Raw genomic sequence first — 22,273 nt, 5'->3', positions numbered from 1 at the left:
GGAAACAAGAGACACCCTTCCTCCCAACTCATCTGTTAAATTGAGGCTTCCCTATATATTTTTTATTTTGAAATAAATTTCAAAAAAAATCTTATTTTTGAATAATAAGAAGAAATGTCTATGCAGAAATTGAAAGGGTGATCAGAGAGAAAGTACCTGGTTGCCAGAGATCCAGATTGGTCTGGAATGAAATTACCACAAGCTTTTCTTGCCTATATTTTCATTATTTTTCTGATCTGGAGGGCTTTTCTATTTGGGCTGGGGCATATTTGATGTATGAATTCTGTTTTTCACACTGTGGTGTGGTTAAGGCAGTTGGGTTTCTTCTGCCATGTGCCAGCTGTGGGCAACAAAGAGAGTTCAACATGTAGTAAGTAACCTCTTCTTCCATTTTGACCAAATCTCTTCTGTATGTTCAGGTTTTGAGCTGCATAGTCACTGATCATGCAACTGGCCATTGCTCTTTGCCATAAAGTCACTTCATGCTCTTTTGAAGCAGAGCAGATAAGTAGAGCCCTGATATGAATAACTTAAGTGTATTTCATGCCTTGAGTAATTCTTCCTGCTAAAAACCTGGAATGTCAAATTATCTCCTAGTCCTTGCTGTCTTGGACTCTCTGTTTGTCCAGGCTTCATATATTTAATCTCAGGTGAAGGACTCACGGCATGTTAAAGTTAGTTTTCTGCCACACATAGCTGTTAACTTGGATGAATGATAGGGACACAATAGCTAATAGGGATCTTGAGATACTTGAACTATGGCATTTACTATCAGCTTTCCTGGTCTGGCAAGGTTAGCCTAATTGGCCAATAGTAAAGTCAATGCTCATCACATTCTACCACTCTCAATAATCATAAGCTAGTCCCAATGATTCCATATGTTATTATATTAATAGCATATATTTAAGACTAGTTTTACAGTAGGTCTGCTTTAAGAACAGAGTGTTTTTCCATAAGGCTGGTTAATTGGGATTAATTTCCCTGGGAAAAATTGAGAGGCTGACACTCTTCATTTTTATACCTGCCTTAATAATATTAACATAATTTTTTTCTTGGTCTCATTCTAGATCAAGAATGGGCATCATTGATCAACGCCAGGTCCTTTCTTGATGCATTGGTTCAGGTCCTAGTCATTGTTGACATGCCACAATTCTTTTTTTTTTTATACTGTCCATAATTACCATGAGATCTACAAAATCCAGCTTTCTCTTTTTAATGTTTTAAAATCTACATTTAATTATTGGGCAAGGTCATCTGTTGGCATAAAACTATATATCATTGATATGGTAATTAGTACAGGTAGTTCTTGATTTATGACCACAATTGAGGCCAAAATTTCCATACGGTTAAGTGAGTTTTGCCCCATTTTATGACCTTTCTTGCTACAGTTGTTAAATGATTTGCTGCAGTTGAGTTAGTGACACAGTTAAGTGAATCTGGATTCCCCATTGACTTTACTTGTCAGAAGGTCACAAAAGGTGATCACATGACCCTGGAACACTGCATCTGTCATAAATGAGTCAGTTGCCAAGCGTCTGAATTTTGATCACATGACCATGGGGAGGTTGCAATGGTCATGTGAAAAACAATTACAAGTCTCTTTTCTCAGTGCCGTTGTAACTTTGAATGGTCACTAAACAAGCTGTTGTAAGTCAAGGACTACGTTTATCAGTTTTCTGTAGAACATATAGAATTGGAGATGCATTCAAGAGGATAAAAACACAGGGAGTGTGAACCCAATGTCCTGTATTATGATACCTGGGTACTCACTGGACTGATTAATTGGGCAGATATCCATTTGGAATTGAAATATTTTGCCATATGAAACAAGCTTGTCTTGGATTTCACTGTAATTCTTAGCTGCTGAATGGCAATTGCAACCCAGAATGATGTATGGGTTTCAGCCGATTTGCCACCTGCTGCCAATGCAAATAGATACCTGGCTTCTACCAGTTACACCCATGTAACATCTAGCAACTATAATGCAATCTCATGGAAATTTCTTTGAAAATGATCCAGACCTTTCAGTAGGCATAGAATGCCAATGAGGTAAGAAACATATTCCCATCCATGCTGAAATACTGGCACGTTTACATTTTCAGAGATTGTTGGAACTTGCTGGTTGTGATATTTAAAGGCTTGGCTACATGGCTTGGATGTTGCCTTAGAAAGTTATCTCTCCTGTATAGTCTTCAGGAGTTTCAATTTTGTTGACAAAGGCTGTAATAACTGTTGGGTTTCTGAAAACCAGGTTCAGCTTTTCCTAAGGATAGGTCTTGAAAAGTGAAATAGGATTCTTTTAAGAGAGTCTGCTTTTCACTGATCTCATTTGGATGGCAAATACAGCCTCATTTTACTAAAGATGGGGTGTAAATAGAAGTGTGCTTTTACTCCTCTTGCCTTTAAACCATGGGTGTCAAACTCACGGTGTCATGTTGCTGTTTCGTGGTTTTTTCCCTTCACGGAACTGGGGTGGGCATGCCCTGCGTGTGACGCATTCAGCCCACGGGCCGCCAGTTTGACACCCCTGCTTTAAACTATACTAATACCTCCTGTAATTTATTGAAACATTAGGTAGGGAACACTGGTGTTAAACTATGGAAATAGTTAACACGTGCAAGGAATGTTGAGTATGTTGTATATCCTTGACTAAATGCCATTTAGATGCAATTCTCCTTTATCTTATTTATTCGAATTATCATACCTGGGCCACATAACTTCAGACAACCAGTAGAAGAAAGACCTGTCTATATCTCTTTGCATTCTAGTGGCCCTCTGGAGTTCTGTAGCCCAGATCTAAACATTTATAGATACTTCCTGAACATAGAATGAGAGACCTGGAAACCTCAGAGGCCACCTAGTCCAACCTCCTGCTCAGGGTTTGAACCCCTGAAACAATTTGGAGAATTTATCTAGTCTCTGTTTAAATACCTTTATTTAGAAGGAACATACTTCATGAGGCTGCCTGTTTCACAGGTTTACCATCAGGAAATTCCTGTATCTACTGGAATCTACTTCTCTATAGTTTCAGTCCTTTGATTCTGGGCCTGCCAACTAAGACAACAGAAACCAAATCCCTTGTGTTCTATATGCCAATCATTTAGATATTTGAAGATTACTTTCATGTTTCTCCCAGATTTATCTTCCACAGACTAAACGTACCCACTTTTATCCAGTATCTCAGCCCTGACTACTTGGAGATATGTGGATTTTTAACTCCCAGAATTCCCCGACTGGGGAATTCTGGGAGTTTTGAAGTCCATACACCTTCAAGTGGCCAAAATTGAAAAACACTGCTTTAATAATTCCTCACAGAAGTTTAAGTCCCATCACCTTCTTGCTAGTTCTCCTCTGAAGGCATCCACATTTTATTACAATATGTGGTTTTTCTTTTAGTTCATAAAATGTCTACCCAGAGCATGAAGCAGGTTGTACTTAAATAGTTTTGTCTTTGTTATGCACTATGTCTTCAGAATTAGTGGCTCTTTCTCAATTTGGTGCCCTTCAGGTGTGTTAGATTTTGACTCCCTAATTCTTTAGGGACCAAGAGAAATAGGTCCACTATAACTTCAAAACATCAACTTTGGAAAAGCCATAGACAGCAATCTCCAAATATAGGTACATATAGATATAGATACACTGCGACATAATTTTCCATGCGATGAACAGATGGACTAGCAAATGATGCTACTGAGTCATAATACTCACTAATGATAATGGTCACATTTGCTCTCGTGCAATGCCCATGCAGGGTTAAAGCAGTACCTTTGTGACCAGTCTTGCAGTCCTACTGCTTGGTATCACTAAAGAAATAAAATATTTCAGAGTCCAAGAGTACTGGGACAAACTAGCTACTGCACATCCCTGCTTCTATAGGAAACTTCTTTCTTAGTTTTATCTGTGCAATGGATCATAAACAACTCCTAAAGCAGTCCCTCCTATAATTTTCAATTCTGACTGTACATGTGTTTTCTGATTCCCAACTACCCAAATCAATTTTCAATCCTTTTCTCTCCTGCTTTGCTTCGTCTTGATCTCAGCTTATCTCTCTTTCTTGGGGATCTGTCTCAATCTGGTCAACATTCTCAGTATCTTTGACTTTGCTAAATTTTGATTTGGAAAAGAGACACAAGGTCTCCTTTTAGAGGAAGGTACCAGAATTTGATAACCAGAAAGAAGGCAGGGGTCCATACCATGTCCACTAACAGTTTTATACTATGTACTCTTTAGTTTGGTGAAGTTATTGATGTATTATGGAGTGAGAAGGTTTTGTTTTTCTGCTGGCTTGTGACAGAACCTAATATTGATTTGGGCACAGAAAAAAAATGACTGGACAAATATCACCCAGTTGGTTTCTGTTCCTAATCTGGGCCTCCCTGCTTTTAGTCCAGCACTATACCACACTGGCTCGCTTTTAGTGAGAGAAGTTAATCTAAATAAAATTGCAGCCGCTAACACCTGAAATGTTTTTTAAATTATTTAACTTTTATTACTGTTGCACCATTTATACAATTACATATAATTTCAATGCATCCATTGTACATTTTGCTTTTTCTTTTGTTTATTTCCAATGAGAGGTGACTTGGTGTCTGTGACACAGAATGGAAGAGAAACTGGAACTGCAATGAACGCAGATTTTTTTTTCATTTTCACTGACCAATAAACAGAACTACAGGTGCACTCAACCACAGACATGCATTAAACTCGTCATGAGAAATCTAGGTAGGCTAAGTAGGATGAGAATGCTTTTTTTAACTATTTTTTTTAAACTCCCAAAAATATTTGGGGAAGAAGAAGAAGAATTGCAGGATTGGCATTGAGAAAAAATGTTGACAGCTATGTGAGTTTTGTCTGAAAGTTGCCATTCATCCACTGCATAAAAAATACAAAATGATAAAGCCTGTAAATAAAATTTTTAAAGAACCCACAAGAAATACTGCTTTTATAAAGGTTTGATTGGTGTGGCACTGGCCCAGAAGGCAGAATTAATCCTATCATTGCTCCTCCATCCCTCCTAGGAAAAAGGAAGGAAAAGAATAAGTGGAGTGCATTTAGAGCAGGTCAGGAGGAAAAGGAAGAAAAGGAGTAGGAGAAGAGAAAGAGGCATACTGCACTTTCAGACAAACTGAGTTGTCTTCTTAATGAAATGCAGAGATTTTTTGGAAAGTTGGCAGAAACTATATTAGATATTTCCCCCACAAAAATACTATTTAGATTACCCCATGTCGACCATTCCCCCATCCCCCTTAACTTAATGGGACACTTCTTGCTTGCTTGCTTGCTTGTTTTCTTGGGCAATACAGTTCAGCTACGTAACAAGTTAGTAGAGCTGGGGAAAAAAAGATAATTAAAAAAAAAGACACAGGTTGTTTTAAGTGGTTAATTTTGTTTTGTTTCGCAACAGGCTGTCCAATTTAATCCTTCACTGCTATGGTTTGATCCGAGTTTGCTGCGGGAGCTTCAGATGGTTTCGCTTCCTCTGGTGGGGCTGCAGGCTCTGAGGCCTTAGGAGTAGAACTAGGTGCTTCTGTTGTTGCTGGGGTCTCCTTGGAAGAAGGTGCAGCCTCGTTGCTGCTGCTGGGTTTTGAGTCTGAAGCTTGGGCCACATCACTTTTAGTTTCTGGGACTGCAGGAGCCTCAGTCTTTTTGGCTTCCCCTTCCTCCTTGCCCTTGTCATCTCCTTTACTAGTAGCTGTGACCTCTGAAGGCTGGGAAGCTTTTGCATCACCACTGGGCTCTGAGGATTTCGGGGTGTCACTGCTGGCTGGAGGAGCATCTGAGCTTGGCTCCTCCTTAGAGGTTTCAGTGCTCTTCGGAGGCTCTGCTTTTGTGTCACCCGGAGTGTCCGGCTTCTCTGGTTCTGGCTTCTTCGGTTCTTCTGGGCTTACACCTTTCTCCCCTTCCTTCTCTTCTGTCTTGTTGGCAGCTACCTGGGCATCCTTGTCTCCCATCTCCTCTTTGTTATTCTCCTTCACTTCTGCAGTCTCCGTGGTGGTCTGCTGGCTTGACTCATTCTCTTTTGGAGCCTCCCCTTCCTCAGCTGTTGTCCCCTCAGCCTTCTTGTCTTTATCTTTGGTCTTTTCATCATTCACATTATATCCCTTCTTCTTCTTGCTCAGTTTACCTCCCATGGTGGAGCTCTGGAAATGAGAAAAAGAAGAAGGTCATCCTCCAAATAAGGTTACCAATAAAATGAACACTAAATTGCTTTGTTGTTCTCACACAATATGCAAGCAATAATACTAGAATAAATAGAGAAGAGTGGGCTGCATCCAGACTAAATTTCTCAATCGTGTTTTTGATCTCATTGAAATAAATGAAGTGAACTAGTTGTCAATAATTCAATCCCATCTCATAAAACAGGAGTAAACAAGACAGTTTCAGTCATGTTGTCCTATCAATGTAACCTGCTAAACTGTAAGTGGCTGTGTTCACCCATAAAGCTGAACCCAAAGCACAGCATGCTCAGTAGGATATGCAAACTCAGATTGTATTTGAATGCAATCCAGGCATTTTATAACTGCAAACTAAAGTAACATTTTCACTATGATCTTATGCTGTACCACTTGAGTTGCTAGTGGATTTAATTTTGCCAGAAAGGGGAAATTATTACATCTATTTGTGATTATTAAAACCATAATTTCATAGAGTAAATAAATGCAGATCCCTGGGCCCAAAATATTGTAAATCTCCATTCTCTAGAGTTACATTGTCATGGCGTTCTTTAAAATTGTTTCTAGTTTAACAAAAGTCTCCATTAAAGATTTGTCTCTGGGCTTTGGCCATAATAAGGTATATTAAGTTCCATTAAATATTTACTGCCCAATGCAGAATGGCAATTTCTAAGAATGTTTGGAGTAGAGCTACACTAGTCTTCCTCAATTTTTTTTCCTTTCTATAAGTCTTAAATCCAGATAGCAGTGGGGTTAGAAGACTATCTCTTATACACCTCTCTTCCTCTCCATAATAAACCTGGTCTAGTTTATTATTGAAGAAATAAACACCAATTCGGGATCCTGTCCAGGGGTGCTATTCAGTAGGTTCTGACAGGTTCTGGAGAACCAGTAGTGGAAATTATGAGTAGTTCAGAGAACCAGTAGTAAAAATTCTGACTGGCCCTGCCCCCATCCATTCTCTGCCTCCTGAGTCCCAGCTGATCAGGAAGATAATGGGATTTTGCAGTAACCTTCCCCTGGAGTGGGGAGGGAATGGAGATTTTACAGTATCCTTCCCCCAGGAGTGGGGAGGGAATGGGGATTTTGCAATATCCTTCCCTTGGAGTGGGGTGGGAATGGAAATTTTGCAGTATCCTTCCCCTGCCACGCCCACCAAGCCACACCACGCCCACAAAACCAATAGTAAAAAAAACCTGAATTCCACCACTGATCGTCTCCCTCTTCAAATGCCGATATACACATTTCCTATGTTACCTTCTTTCATATACCATTCACGCTATTTCACCTTAATATAACAAAGGAAAATTCCATGCATTGTATAAAAAAGAGCAATTGTTTACATTTTCTATGTATAAACATATACAACGACATCCAAATAGGAATGGGCAATCTTACCCAAATCCTGAAAAAAAATCCTGCTTAATTTATCTTCATTTAATTTTCCCTCAGCCTTCCTACAGATGTTTACTGGAGTGAAAATTTCCATGCATTGCAAACTGCATTCCAGGCAAATGAATTTCATTCTCTTGCTTTAGATGGACTGTTTTTCATCTGAAAAATGTTGGATAATTTCCCAAAGCTTCATGCAATTCTCTACATTTTATTAAGTTGCGGCCACATGCCATGTGTAACATGCTCCTTTGCCTTGCTCCTCCAGGATACTAATCCTAACCTCCCATCTAACCTCTAACCTCCATTCTGATATGATCTCGGTTAATAAACCAGGAAGATAAGTTGGAGCACAGCAGAGAGAATTAGGGAACATGTTGTAGCTATAAGCTTTGGATGATTGTCGGATCATAACTTCTGGGCACATTAGTTCATGCGTGTTTATTCTTCCCTATATTTTCTGTAATTTAGAAGAGGAAAGATTTGCTTGTGGTTTCCCCTTGCGTGTCTACCCATGTTTTAGAAAATAAATATTTTCTAGCCACTTGTATACTCACAAGCATTCATGACTATAATATAGCTGCTTTAGAAAAAGAATTAAAAGGTAACAGCTTGCTAGGAAAGATTTTAAATAATGCACTGAATTTAAAATGGATCTCACATCAACCCTTCCAAAAAGACACCGAGCCCACTTTGGTCAGGAAAACAGTCGCTAAAACCTAACAACATTAATGTCACTCCATTTCATCCATGTAGGTCACTGTGAGTTTATTGCATAAAGAAAACATGTTCACGCCCATCCAGTCACATTTCACTTCACCGGAGTTTTTGCAAATCAGCAAGAGCAATATATTAAACAAAAGCGAGAGTTATATTTGCTTCCAGATAGTCAATCCCCAATTAAGCCTCTATTTGTTTGCCTGGTAATGGCTAGATAACACAAACCAGCTTTTGTGCAAGGTGCCTATTTCTTCCCCCCTCTGCAGTTTCTCTCCCCAAAACAGGATGGACAATAGAAGCAGGTAGAGTGCGAGCTGCCAGAAGATACTCTGCAACCTGACCATAAGTTATGCCATTATATTTGAATGCTAGTATTTCTTCACAAGAATGAAGGGCAATCACACATTTAACTGAGATAAAAACAATCAGCCATGGGGGATGGCTGCTGATGAGAGGGGCACTGAACATCTACCTGTTTGGGTTTTTTTTATTTTTTGTTTTTGAATGACCATTGGATTAGACAGGATCATTTTTGTCCTCACCCAAAATATATTTCATTTCTAGTCCATTGACATTTTGATTTCATCTATTGATTCTGCTAATTAGGTCCTGTTCAATGAGCTCAAATGTCCTTCTTGTGCCAAGCTACAATGAACTCAATGTTTCTAGCAGAGAAAATCCAATGGCTGCATGTAAGATGCATTTGAATGGGGTGGGGGGAGATATTGAGTCGAAATAGAAAATGGAATAATATGGCAGTATAACACCAGTTCTCTAATAATTATACAATGCTCTGAAGAGAATTCACTTCCTTCTGTACTTGAACAAATACATTTTCACCAAATGTGGATTGCAAACTTCCACTGAGAAATATTAGGAAGATGGAGAATAAAAAAAAAATCTGGAAGAAGGTAGTGATAATACCCATGTATACATACATGCAAAACTAAGGGTGGTACCACACTTTCAGCATATCTCAATGCAAGCACAAGAAATGAACAATTGTGTGTGTGTGCGTGTGCAGGATTGTTGTCATTGAATTTTTATCTTGTCATCAATTGTTGTCATTGAATTGTTGTCAACTCACCACCAACCAGCCAAATTCCAATTTTTTTTTTCGTTCTTTTAAATGAAAGACCTTTTCATCTTATGTTGATTTACAAGCTCTGGTTTGCATGCCACACTTTAATGCCTTGTAAGCAACCATTCCACTCCACTCCATTCGGCTACTGCATCTATGGCATGAATACTCTCCCCTTTCCAGCCCCTCATTGCTGCCCTGCCTTTTTTCTTACAAAATAACTTTTTTGTTTCATTTGGGATGAGGAAGAGGGGGAAAGTTCTTTGAGGAAACAGTGAAACAATGGACCTGACTTAATTTTATTTAACAAGCTGAATTAACAGGAATGTCGTTAATTTTCTTTCTAGCCCTAGTGAAAGCAAGCATGGTAGAAGTGTGGTACTTTTTTTTTCCTTTTAAAACAAACAAATTGATCCAGGAAGAGTAAACAAACAGGGCAATCCATTAATCAAGCTGTATAAACACCAAGAACACCAACCTCTCACTGAGGCAGAGGTGGATACAGATTTCAAAATGGCCACTGTGTACAGACAATTGAAGTCTCCCCTTTATGGGTATGTAGTGCACATTCAAAGGGACGTAGTGGCTCAGTGGCTAAGATGCTGAGCTTATCGATCGAAAGTTTGGTAGTTCAGCAGTTCGAATCTCTAGTGCCGCGTAATGGAGTGAGCTCCTGTTACTTGTCCCAGCTTCTGCCAATCTAGCAGTTTGAAAGCACATAAAAAATGCAAGTAGAAAAAATAGGGAGCACCTTCGGTGGGAAGTTAACAGCGTTCTGTGTGCCTTTGGCATTTAGTCACACCGGCCACATGACCATGGAGACGTCTTCGGACAGCGCTGGCTCTTCAGCTTTGAAACAGAGATGAGCACCGCCCCCTAGAGTCGGGAACGACTATCACATACAGTATGTGCAAGGGGAACCTTTACCTTTACCTTTTAGTGCACATTCAACAGGGTTGGGGCTTTGATCTTCTAGTCTCACTCACCATGTTGAAACCAGTCACACTCACTATGTTGAAACCAGTCACACTCACATGTTGAAACCAGTCACATTCACTATGTTGAAACCAGTCACACTCACCATGTTGAAACAAATGACTGTCACCGACTGAGACTAAAGCAAAGGAAGGGTTTGAAATCTAGGAAGGATTCCTTATACTTTTCCCCCCCAGCTGATTTATCGAGGGAGGCAAATGGCTGCAGCATGGATAATGCCTGTTTTTGTTTAATATATAAAAATTAATGCTAGGATTTATTTATTTGTCCCTTTTTTCTGCATATGCAGCAATTAATTAGCTTATGTGTTAAGCTAATCAAGCAAAAAAACAAACAAACCCCCAGTTCAGAAGTATTCCTTTGTTACAGGTAGATATGAGGGGGTGGGGAAGCATAACAGGAAAGGATGAGTATTCTGGGGAAAGATGGAGTCTTCTGGTTTTATAACACTGTGATCACTGAAAAGAGGGGTTGACCCCTTTTCTCTCTTTAATGTTTGCAGCCAGTTCTTCTGTGGATTGAGGCTATCTCACTGAGCCTTTTAGTTTTAGTATTCCCAGTTAATTATTAGGAGGAGTTAAGGAAGATATGAGGATTTATACCATAATCTTACTCCATAAAAATTTCCAACAAAATATAAGGACAGTTATTTGGTCTTTGTTCCATGGCAAAATGGCATGAGGGAAGAGTTAAATCCTTTCAACCTGGCCATCATACCAGCCTGAATTAGGAGTGCCATGGTTGTATTAATTCCTTAAAATGCATTTTTATGTATGTGAATTATTGAAGTGAGGTTTTTAATAGATGTTGCATTACATTATGTACTAGGTGTTTAAAAAACACTATTAAGGAAAAAATGACTGCAGAACTTTAAAAAATATGAATGCCAGCTCATATAAACTCAGATTTCTATATAGCACTAATCAGTCTATAGGCATCCAATGAAGGATGCAGAACAGATTATCTTTTAAGTGCCTTTTAATTTACTGTTTAAAAATATATCCCATAATTGCCATTAAAAAGTGTAAAGCAAAAATGAATATTGCTGTTTTGTTTGTGCGTTAAATGCAGGAAATCAACCAGGGTAGTATTAACTCATTTATGAGATATATTACCTTCAACACCTGTAGGAATAGATACATAACAAACTAGTCCAATATGTCAACAGATGGTCTTCTTTCTGTGGAAGAATAATTGCAATAATCCCTAGTCAGCAGTATTTTTGCTCATGCTGATGAGGATCAGAAAAGTTGTAATGTCTTGACATTCAAAAGGCAACAGGTTAGAGATGGCTATGCCACTCACTTCCTTATATCAAGTGTTATGAAAAATAAAATCCATAGCCCAAACTGTGTTTCAAAATTGTCTTCAATCATTTAAGAATATGAACTAGCAAATTTTCTGCAATACTACCATCTTCACTACCACCACCGATTCACACTCACCAGGGTGGATAAAAATCAATGATTTTTTTTAAAAAATCAAAAAAATCAGATTTTTTTTATTTAAATCGGACTTTTTTTGATTCTTATCGAATTTATTTTAATAAAAAACTTTTGGGGTAAAAATCTATTGTAAGATAGTTTTCTATTTAAGATATATAAATAATTTAGTTTATTCAGCATGAAATAGAGCTTAGTTATGTAGCATGAGGCTGTATATTCTGCAACACTGGGACTATCGGTGAGTCAACAGTGGGTCAAAGGAGTAGCAGAGATGACAGTTGCTCTTTAAAAATTATGATTTAAATCGAGTTGATTTAAATCAAGCCTTTTTACTAGTGATTTAAATCATGATTTAAATTGTGATTTAAATCAACTCGATTTAAATCTAATCCACCCTGACACTCACTGAGACAAACCTGACAACATACAGTTAAGTGCACAGATACAAACAAATAAGTCTTTTCTATTTCTAATAGACTGGTAAAGGCAACATCTTGGCAAAGGCTAATAGTCACTATTTTAATCAAGAGCACAATAGGGACAGAAAAAGTTAAATCTGTCTCGTGTCCAGACCACAATCCTAATCTTGATTTAAGGTCCTGGGGCTACTACTTAAAAATCACCAGATCTAAAAAGCCCTTTTCCATTTTCCCTTTTCCTCATTTACTGCTTAACCTCTTGGAACTGAAAGGCAAGAAAAACACTGCTATTAAAAAGCGAAGCATGATTATATCCATACACTATTGACTAAGCTTTTGAGAAACTCACAGCTCCAACCCTCCACCACATTTCAATAAATTGTGAGCTCAATTGGGATAGATAAACTAGCCTAAGTATATACCGTATTTTTCACCCCATAAGACACACTCCCCCCCCAAAAAAACTGGGTGGAAATGTCTGTGCATTTTATGGAGCGAATATTGTAGCTGGGCTGCAGCGGCGGGGTCCTTTTAGAGTGCTGAAACCTACCGGAGTGCAGGAGTCAATAGGCAGAGCTGGCACATGAGACAACACCTATTTGTGGTCCTCTCAGGTTCCGCCTCCTGCCCTCACTTCACTGCTGCTCCATATTCAGCGCTCCATATGCACAGTGAGACGGTGCTCCAGATTCATTTTTTTTTCTTCATTTCCTCCTCAAAACCTAGGTGCGTCTTATGGAGCAAAAAATACAGTAAGTAAAAGTAATTTGGTAAGCTAATTGGATGGTCATTCCTCCCACTTTGGCATGTATCATCTTTGTGGTTGAAATGTTTAGAACAGGGGTATCAAAGTCAATTTCATCGAGGGCTGCATCAGGGTTTGTATTTGACCTCAGGGGGACAGGTGGGCATGGCCAGCTCGACATCACTCATGTCAGGGGCGCTTGTGGTGGCCCAAGGCTGTCCCTTCCAAAAATGGAGCACAAGAGGGCCACACGTGGCCCTCCCGAGTTCCACTTTCGCTGGCAGAGGCACCATGGGCCAGTCCTTCGCTATTTCCAGGGCAGCCCCGCGGGCCAGACCCTGCGGGCCTTGAGTTTGACATCCCTGGTCTAGAAAAATCACTGAAACATTCCTTTTAAACAAAGGGAGCTTATCCTGCAAATCCTGCTAAGAGCTTCAACAATGTCCACATGGCAGCTTCTCCCATCATAGTGCTGTACTAAGAGGACAAGAGGCAGCTCTTGGAAACCCACTCCTAAAAGTAATTCTGTGCTTAGGATTTAGGGTGGGACACTCACATACACTCAATACATCAGACAATTAATGGGAAGGGAGGCTTCAAAAAATATATTTGTAGGATTTTAGACCAGCTTCAGCAGATTCGGTAATGGCAGAAGAGCAGCTATAGATCAATGATGGGGTCAGAATTTACTGCAAAAAGTTGCTGGAGTCAGAATCCACAGCCAAAGTGACAAGCGAGGAAGGCAGGGAAGTCGTTCAAATTACAGGCATGCCTATCTAGGAAAGAACTGCTGAGGCTCTTGGCACTACGTTTTTCTGGACTTTGGACCAGTGTGCTGGAGAAGAAAAAATGTTTTCTGCATTTTTGCTGTTTTGCCTTTTCAAATCCCTTATGATAAGCAAGGAGAACAGAATACAGGGCTACTGGGGGAAATTATAGATCCTGCCAATAAAACTGAGCAGTCATCTAAGCTTCGGGCCAGCTAGTAATCCTATCTGAAACATGAAAGTTAAGAAACGGTTCCTTTCCTGTGGCAATTTCCTGACTTCGTTTCTTCTTCTTCTGGTTTGCTTTCACTTGTGGCTTGAGAGACCTACTCTTTTCACATATTCCTATCCCCACCACCACATTTAATGTCCTAACTTGTCACAGAGGCTCCTTTCCACACACCAAGCCTTCCTTATTTTCCGGTCTTTTCACTTGTGCTTCCTGTCCTTCAGAGAACAAAATCAGCTTGAAACTCCAACTTTGTTAAAGTCTAATTTCAGCAACTGCTGATGCAAAACTTTTGACAAAGGGAAGAGGGTTTACTACATCTGTCACGAGCCAACAGAAGATCCTCTGCGTGTTGTTACATGCACAGAGGCAGGCACTTCCTACCAAAGAATATATTTTTAATTATTAACTGCAGATCTCTGGTCAACATTCAAGTTATTCAATTAGAGGATCACTCTGAAGAGTGAGCAAAGGATCACTCTGCTGTGTTCTTACATTAGCTTCCAGAGCTATAAGGTCTAGTGGAAGGCTTGTTGGGGATTTATACAATTATCATTGCCTGAACAGAAAACATGGATGCTTCACCAGCTATCACAGTGAAGAGAGCTAATGCAACAGGGCAACAAATATCAAGATTTGTTGATTTGTTGACAAAGTTCTGTATATGGGCCCACATTGCATTAGACCAAATGATAACTATAAAATCAGTGTGACTGAAAGTATCACTTTTTTTACTTTGCACTCACTATTACACCATTACTTTTTTCAACACCAGCTTATTGAACTGGTGTCCAGTTCATGCATGGAAGCTGCATTAATACCCATGGCTATTTTGTCATCCCCCATGTTATCGGCTATTTTGTGATTTCCCATGTTATGTCACAAAATACTAAATTATAGCGATACTTTTTCATGCATTTTAAAAACAAGCAGTAAAAGAGATGCCTGTGATCTTTTTTATATGGGCATATGAACATATGCACATATTTACACATCAAAAGTTAGGTTAGGAAACTCTGTTCCTGCCCCTTTTGGTGTTTTCATCATATCACTGGGATCACATCTTTTCTGACTCTCAGCAATTGAAACAAAAAAAAAAGAATACTGAAAGCAACCAGTTGCAAAACGTTGTCTACACATAAATCTCAATTAATCAGTAATGCTTCAATTCATACATCAAACTAAGCAGACCATAGTATAAGCTTAGTGCACACAGTGTAACCTGGATTTTTGCTTTTCTCGCTAACCACAATGTACCAATCTCCAGTGCCTTCATACACTTGTTATAACTCGGTTGACTTCACTGTTTATTTAATGAAAGATTACTTTAATAATTCAATGTAAATGATTAAAGTAATTATTACTTTAATAATTCAATGTACTTATACTGTCCTGAAAAATTATTGTTGCCAACAGGTGAATGTATTATTTGTCTATATCAATGACTGAAGTAAAGACTCAGGAAATCTTCACTTTAAGCATTCACAATCTTCTTTTGTGAAAAGCATTTTGCAGCCCAAGCTGTGTGATCTGCAATTCTTAGCTTACTAGAGAAACGCACCAAGAAAATAACATTATTTTAAAGTCCATAGGACTCCATTATTAGGAAATCTTTTTCTCCCTGACTGACAGCTGATCACCTCAAAATCATATGGCTTTTAGTCATGTTACTCTAGGAAAGGATGCAAGCAAACAAACTGTTCTTTAAACACCCTTTCTGCAACCTAGTTTTGGCAGAGACTATCTGTTCTTAAATAATTGAACCCAGGATGGGAAGTGGCTGCAAAAACTAAGCTGACAATAGTTTCTACAAAAACCTTAACCCTTAATTTCTTGGGTGAATTATTTTCTGCCCACATTTTACCTTGCTTTGGAAACTACAGTGTATTCCATTAATTTTATAAATTTTACTCAATAGAAAGTTTCATTCCTCTCAAATATTACTTGTTAACTATGGAGTTCAACAGATAAATACAACCCCCGGAAGCAGAATCCTTTATTGGAATGTTCAATATTCTCTGGATACAAAGAGGGAGTTGTTCCACTATCTATAATTAAATCTGAGTTCCAGATTTAAAAATACTGAGATCTAGTTGTGTAGCCTTTATAGGCAAAGCATTCCATTTTCCATCATCCTTGAACCCACACTTGTCTTCAGCTCAGACCACTGTCCCTCCTGCTTTTATCAGAAGTTGACCAGCTCACAACAGAATTCATAGGAGCAAAAGATAGAAGGATTTTTGTGCTGTCACAATGCAAACTCCAACCCTTTTGTATATCCATGCAATATCACAACAAACATAAAAGAGTGAGAGGTCATTATGTGATGCTGCTCTTATCATCTGCCATCCTTCATAAATTGTTCCATTCAAACTGACCCATAGAATGGAAAATGGCTGGAAGGGTATTCTTCCAGGGTAAGAATAGGGTAGGGTAAGAGGGTACTACCTCTTACAGATTATATCAACACATCATTGTGCAAAAGAACTAATTATATTGTGCTACTTATATGTCTAATCCACATTTCTGACAAATGACAGTTTGCTGCATAATTTTCAACAACCAAATATGGTTTGCCACTAAAGTAGAAATAGAAGCTTCCAATCTGTTTCCCTGACATGAACAAAAAGGAGAAAGCAATACAAGGAATTACATCACTATTTATGCCTTCTCACTTTCATAATGGCTGTAAAAAAAAAAAAACCCACACAATTCCTACATCCTGGAATTAGCGTTAGAAGAATCTTCTCCATTATCATCAAGGTAAGTTTTGCTTCCCAGGATGTTGATGGTTCAATGGTAATTAAGCAATAACAGCAAATATGTGACACAGAAAGGAGTCTGTCCTGTTGCATGTTAAAATCATGTCATGATTGTAAATGTATTTTTCAATCATTTCTGATTTCTGCTCTAAAAGCCAGCTCATCTAGAACAAACCACTGATGTTCTTGAAATGCAACAGGGAAATATAGGTTATTACAAGAAAAGAAAAGAAGAAAAAAGCCCAATATTTCTAAGTACTTTTGTAATAAGAGTTTGGAGGAGGAGGAGGAGGAGGAGGAGGAGGAGGAGGAGGAGGAGGAGGACGAGGAGGAGGACGAGGAGGAGGAGGACGAGGACGAGGACGAGGAGGACGAGGAAAACATTGAAGTGGAGAGACTGGAAAAGTCCACAGAACATACTAAAACACAGAGTTATAATCATATCTTAATCTAGTTTGTTGAATAAAATCAAAATTACCCATCCATTTGGGTAATTTTGTCCTATCTGAGATACAAATTGGTTGCTTCAAATGTCACTATCAAGATATTTTATCTTTTAATCACCTTTTCTTAATATAATCATGCTGGTATCAAGACTTCATGCTAACGTTATCGAGGAAGAATCTGAAATAAAGGCTCCTTCAAACTGTACTACAATAATGCTTAACTTTTACAGAAAATTATGCCAAGAGTCTGGACTTTTAACAGAGGAAGTTTACAATGACAGGATGTCCCCAGTGATTTCCTAACAAGATAAGGGATTGTTTTCTGTTAACTGACTAAAACATAGGTTACATTTCATATTCCAGATGCTGGGTGCTATAAAACCTCACGTCAATTTATACTGATTGGGTCTTCATATGTTTTAAAAATAGTTCTTGTTGTAATTTGCAGATGATTTAAAAACAAGATGATTACATGTAACTGGTAAAAAAGACAAAATGGAATAAACACATGTCTTTTTATGTATTCTCAGATTAATAATTATAATTATTAATCAGATTATTATAATTAATAATTTATTAGTAATTAATAAATAGAAAAAAACTACTTCTAACTTTAAAAAGTTGATAAGCATAGGAGTTTTATACATCCTATTGGGCCACCTGCCTGAAGGCCTAAAGCCCTGTAGGCTAATTCTGCCGACTGCCAGCAGTTCGATCCTGACAGGGTCAAGGTTGACTCAGCCTCCCATACTTTCAAGGTGAGTAAAATGAGATTGTTGGGGGCAATATGGTGACTCTGTAAATTAGAAAGGGCTATAAAGCACTATGAAGTGGTATATAAGTTTACTGCTATTGCTAAATGTACAGGTAGTCCTTGACTTACAAGAAAAAGTCACTTAGGAACTATTCCAAGTTAGGACAGAACCCCCAAAACTACTTGTGACCTAATTCCATAGTTCTGACACCTACACACTATCCCATAGTCACACTATCCCATATGCTTGGCAACTGCCTCACCTTTGCAGCTGGTTGCAACATTTAATGGTCACATGACTGCAATTTACAATGTTTTTTTGCTGATTTCCAGCCTTCCTTTCCCAGCAAAAAATGACTATAGGAATATATTAATTCATTCACTTGATGGCCACAGTATCCAATGCAAAATAAAAATAAAAATAATAAAATCAAATCTGGTCGCAAGGATGCTTCAATTTATGACTTTCGTTATTTATGACAGAAATTCTGAGTTCTATTACTTGTAATTCAAGGATTACCTGAAATTTTATCTTGCAAGTGTATAAATCATGACTGGGACTAAATCCTATCTTTCAACATCTTCTTTTTTTAAGTAAAAGTAGGCTTCCATCCTTAACTTTGCATATGTCGGTCTCGAATGTGCTAAATGAGCAATACCCAAATGAAATTTAAGGAAGAGCAGGATTTCCAGAGGATGACAATTGTGCAATATATTTAAGACCCTTATAGTTTCCCATGGAATCAAGTACATATGTGTGAGGATAAATTACTCACTGTGGAAATTGGATCACCTTGGAACTTACTAACTTACTTACAAACAGCTTATAGTAGTGTTACTATTAGGTAATGGAAATAATTGATTTTAACCACAATCTAATGCAGCCTTATAAGGACACTGTTCAATGCTTTCTATTAATGTCTTTATACATAATTTTTGAATATTATCATTGGGATATTTTTAAAAATGGTGGATCTCTAATGCTTTGCCATCCAGTAGAAGCCATAATAACTTTTCTTATTATGGGAATTATATTACTTGTGTCATGTTCTCATGACATCATGCAAATGATTTACAGTATGTCATTCATAAAAGAGACATGATGGCTCAGTGGCTAAGATACTGAGCTTGTCGATCGAAAGGTCGGCAGTTCAGCGGTTTGAATCCCTAGTGCCATGTAACGGGGTGAGCACTAGCTTCTGCCAACCTAGCAGTTCAAAAGTACATAAAAAATGCAAGTAGAAAAAATAGGGACCACCTTCAGTGGGAAAGTAACAGCATTCCGTGTGCCTTTGGCATTTAGTCATGCCAGCCACATGACCACAGGGACATCTTCGGACAGCGCTGGCTCTTCAGCTTTGAAACGGAGATGAGCACCGCCCCCTAGAGTCGGGAACGACTAGCACATATGTGCGAGGGAAACCTTTACCTATGTCATTTAAGTCATTTGCCGAGAAAATTTATGATATCATTTCACACGCACACACACCATATTCATGCTAAATGGCAAAATTATGACTCAATGAGAAGTGCAAGGTAATGGAACAGTGACCAATGACGTTAGTGAATTAACAATGGGACAAAGAGGAAGATCTAATGAATTATCCTGCATACCTATCAGTTATCCTTGCATATATACAGAATAAGCATATTAGCAAACTGCCATCTAAAAACCTTGCAAATTTAAAAAGGTGGGAATAGAAATGGTCTAGAAATATTGTATATTGAAGAATATAGGATATTGATATTGTAACAATTCAGATATTATAGGTAGATGTTATAAAGATGATGTTTGTTGTAAATTGTTTTACTTGCATTTATAAATGTATTATGTGGTTTCTTAAATTAATAAAAATTAAAAAAAAAAGAACATTTAAAAAAAAAAGAAAGAAATGGTCTAGGCAAAATCATCTTGCAGATTTGTAAAGAACATCAAGCACAACACAATTAATCTCTGTATTACAGAGTATCAGAGATGAACAAGATAAACAATCTCTCCTCAAAGAATTTGCAAACACTATTTAAATGAGGAAGAAGGAGATTAAAGAGGGAAGGCAAAGGATGAGGGACAAGGTAACACAGTATGAACACGATTAGACACAATTACACAATCTAGGATTACATTAATTGGCTTCAAAACTTGACTTTTGGCTAGACTTTTATTTAGATATTCTTTGTTGCTCTGTGACACTTATTTCCTATTATACATGCCTCATTTACTACTTCCTGTTTTACCTTTAAAAATGTGAATGTACAGTTGGGAATAATATCCATATTGAGAGATGAATGAAAATTACAATTTAGTTTTGTTTAAGAAAGTAAATAAAAAAAATGCCCCTCAACCTCTCCTCACATATATATATCCCTCTACTATGTGTGCCCTCCACCCAAGCTTGTATCTGTGTGTGTGTTTTCTTGAATATTGTGAAGTGCCAGGTAGGAGCTATAAAAAGGAAGAGAAGATGGGAAGGTTCTTTATATTGTCAATCTGAGCTTGCCTCCAGCCCCAGTCTATACCTATCCCATTAGACATTGTTCAGGAGATTCTCCAAAACTCTTTTCAAAAAGGCAAGGGGACTGTAGGGGCAATAAGCAGAAAGAAACTTTTCTTCCATTTACTTTTTTAGAGTACAACTTGTCTTAGTCTCAAAACCATATACCAGAAGAAAGATGTCCATGCAGAATTAGGGGCATAAAATGTAGTACTTCCAGGATGTCTTAGTACATCAATACTATTTCCAAAAACACAATTCTCAAGTAAGCTGAGTCTGGCTTTTCTTCAGATCTATGCCATTATTTCATCATTGCTAACAATGACAGATTTTAAACAATACTGCAAATGTTTCTAGACAAAAATACATTTTATCACTGAACGCTTTTGTTGAAGGTCCCCCTTTTTAAAATATATATACCTTATCCTTTCATTATCATATTCAAAAGAGACTAGAATGCTCTACAATGAAACCCTAGCAAAAGTAACAAGCATGGTTTGGAGTGAAGCTACTATTGCATGCATGCCAACACATCACACTTTGCTCCAACGTTGAGGCAGAACATATTCCACCCACAGACTCTTCTATGTATAGAACGGGAAGCTAAACCTGTTTCAATGGTAGAGATGAAATGCATCCTCCAGTGCATCTTAAATCATCTAGAGTCTTGACAGGTGGCATTCAGAAACTACATGAAGCCTGCAAGTAATCATTTTGTGACCTCGAGAAGTTTTGCTTTGCTTTGTTTTTTTTTAAACCATCTGCATGGTTTAAGATTTGCCCATGCTTTAAAAAACCAATCTTGTGGCTTAAAACTTCTGAAAAATCTGTACCCCAAATAGTTTGAGTCTTGTCTATTTTGGGGACCTTGACACATGGCACAAATGTTGACGTCTTGACATCAAGCTGTTGGAAGTTGTACAATTTTGACGTCAAGCTAGTGGAAGTTGTACATATAAGGAGTACAGATCACTTCGCAGAGTGGATATTATTACCTCAACATTATTAGTTCAAAGGTTATTCCATGGTAACTGAAGGATAATGTGGTACCATCACTCCACATATAGAAACAGATTGGACTGCTACTAGAATCTCACTTCCAGATTAATTCATCTAAGGCTTAATGGATTTTTAGGTTTCAGGATTCTCAGTATTTCAGGTCATGATTGTCCCAAAGATGCTTTTTCAAGGGGCAACTGGACTTTCTGGTTTTTCTTTGAAGACATTTCGCTTCTCATCCAAGAAGCATCTTCAGCTCTGGCTGGATGGTGGGGAATGGAAGGATTTATACTCCTTGCAGACAGCTGGTCATTTGCACTCTTTTAGAGAGTCCTTGAGGTCAGCTGGAGGTTTCTCTGTGTCGTCAGAGTCACCTGAGTAGTGCAAATGGGTGAGGGGCCTTCTTGGAACTATTGAAAGGATTGTGTTGTAGACTGGATGAGAAGCAAAATGTCTTCAAATAAAAACCAGAAAGTCCAGTTGCCTCTAAGGCTTATGATCAGTTTAAAAACTACTGTACCTAAAAGACTAATATTTGCTGAAGCATTTGAATGGAAGGGGTTGAGCAAAAAAAAGTTGAAACCAGAGTTAGTGCAAAACCCAAGTTAGTAAATTCACAACTCAAGTTCCATAGTAAATAGGCACATTATATAGATTGCATGGAGATGCAATATCACATCTTTCCCTACATGGCATACTTGTTTTAAAGTGTTTGCTATCCAAAGCAATAGAGAGTTAAAGTTTCAACTTCACAGTCTGAGTTACTGGATTCTCAATACATCAAAGCAAGGCTGTTGTAAACATGCCATGAGGGATTTAGCTTTGTTTAATGTTCCATTCCACCACAGTTTCA

General features: G+C 38.1%; 1 protein-coding gene across 2 annotated transcripts in view; it reads right to left on the bottom strand.

The window, feature by feature from the left end:
• Nucleotides 1-4,464: 4,464 nt before the first annotated feature.
• The window catches only part of BASP1 (brain abundant membrane attached signal protein 1), a 73,126-nt gene continuing 55,317 nt past the window's right edge, over nt 4,465-22,273 (bottom strand). For both annotated transcript variants that reach the window (XM_034411910.3, XM_034411911.3), the window contains exon 2: nt 4,465-6,140. In XM_034411910.3, coding sequence (XP_034267801.1) covers nt 5,415-6,131 — 717 coding nt within the window. In that variant the 5' untranslated portion in view covers nt 6,132-6,140 and the 3' untranslated portion in view covers nt 4,465-5,414. The remainder of the gene's footprint in view (nt 6,141-22,273) is intronic.

The sequence above is a fragment of the Pantherophis guttatus genome, chromosome 3 (assembly GCF_059756535.1).
Source record: "Pantherophis guttatus breed Tessera chromosome 3, ASM5975653v1, whole genome shotgun sequence".
Classification (NCBI taxonomy): domain Eukaryota; kingdom Metazoa; phylum Chordata; class Lepidosauria; order Squamata; family Colubridae; genus Pantherophis; species Pantherophis guttatus.
Note: the sequence above shows the minus strand (reverse complement) of the source record. Positions and strands in the feature narration are given on the sequence as shown.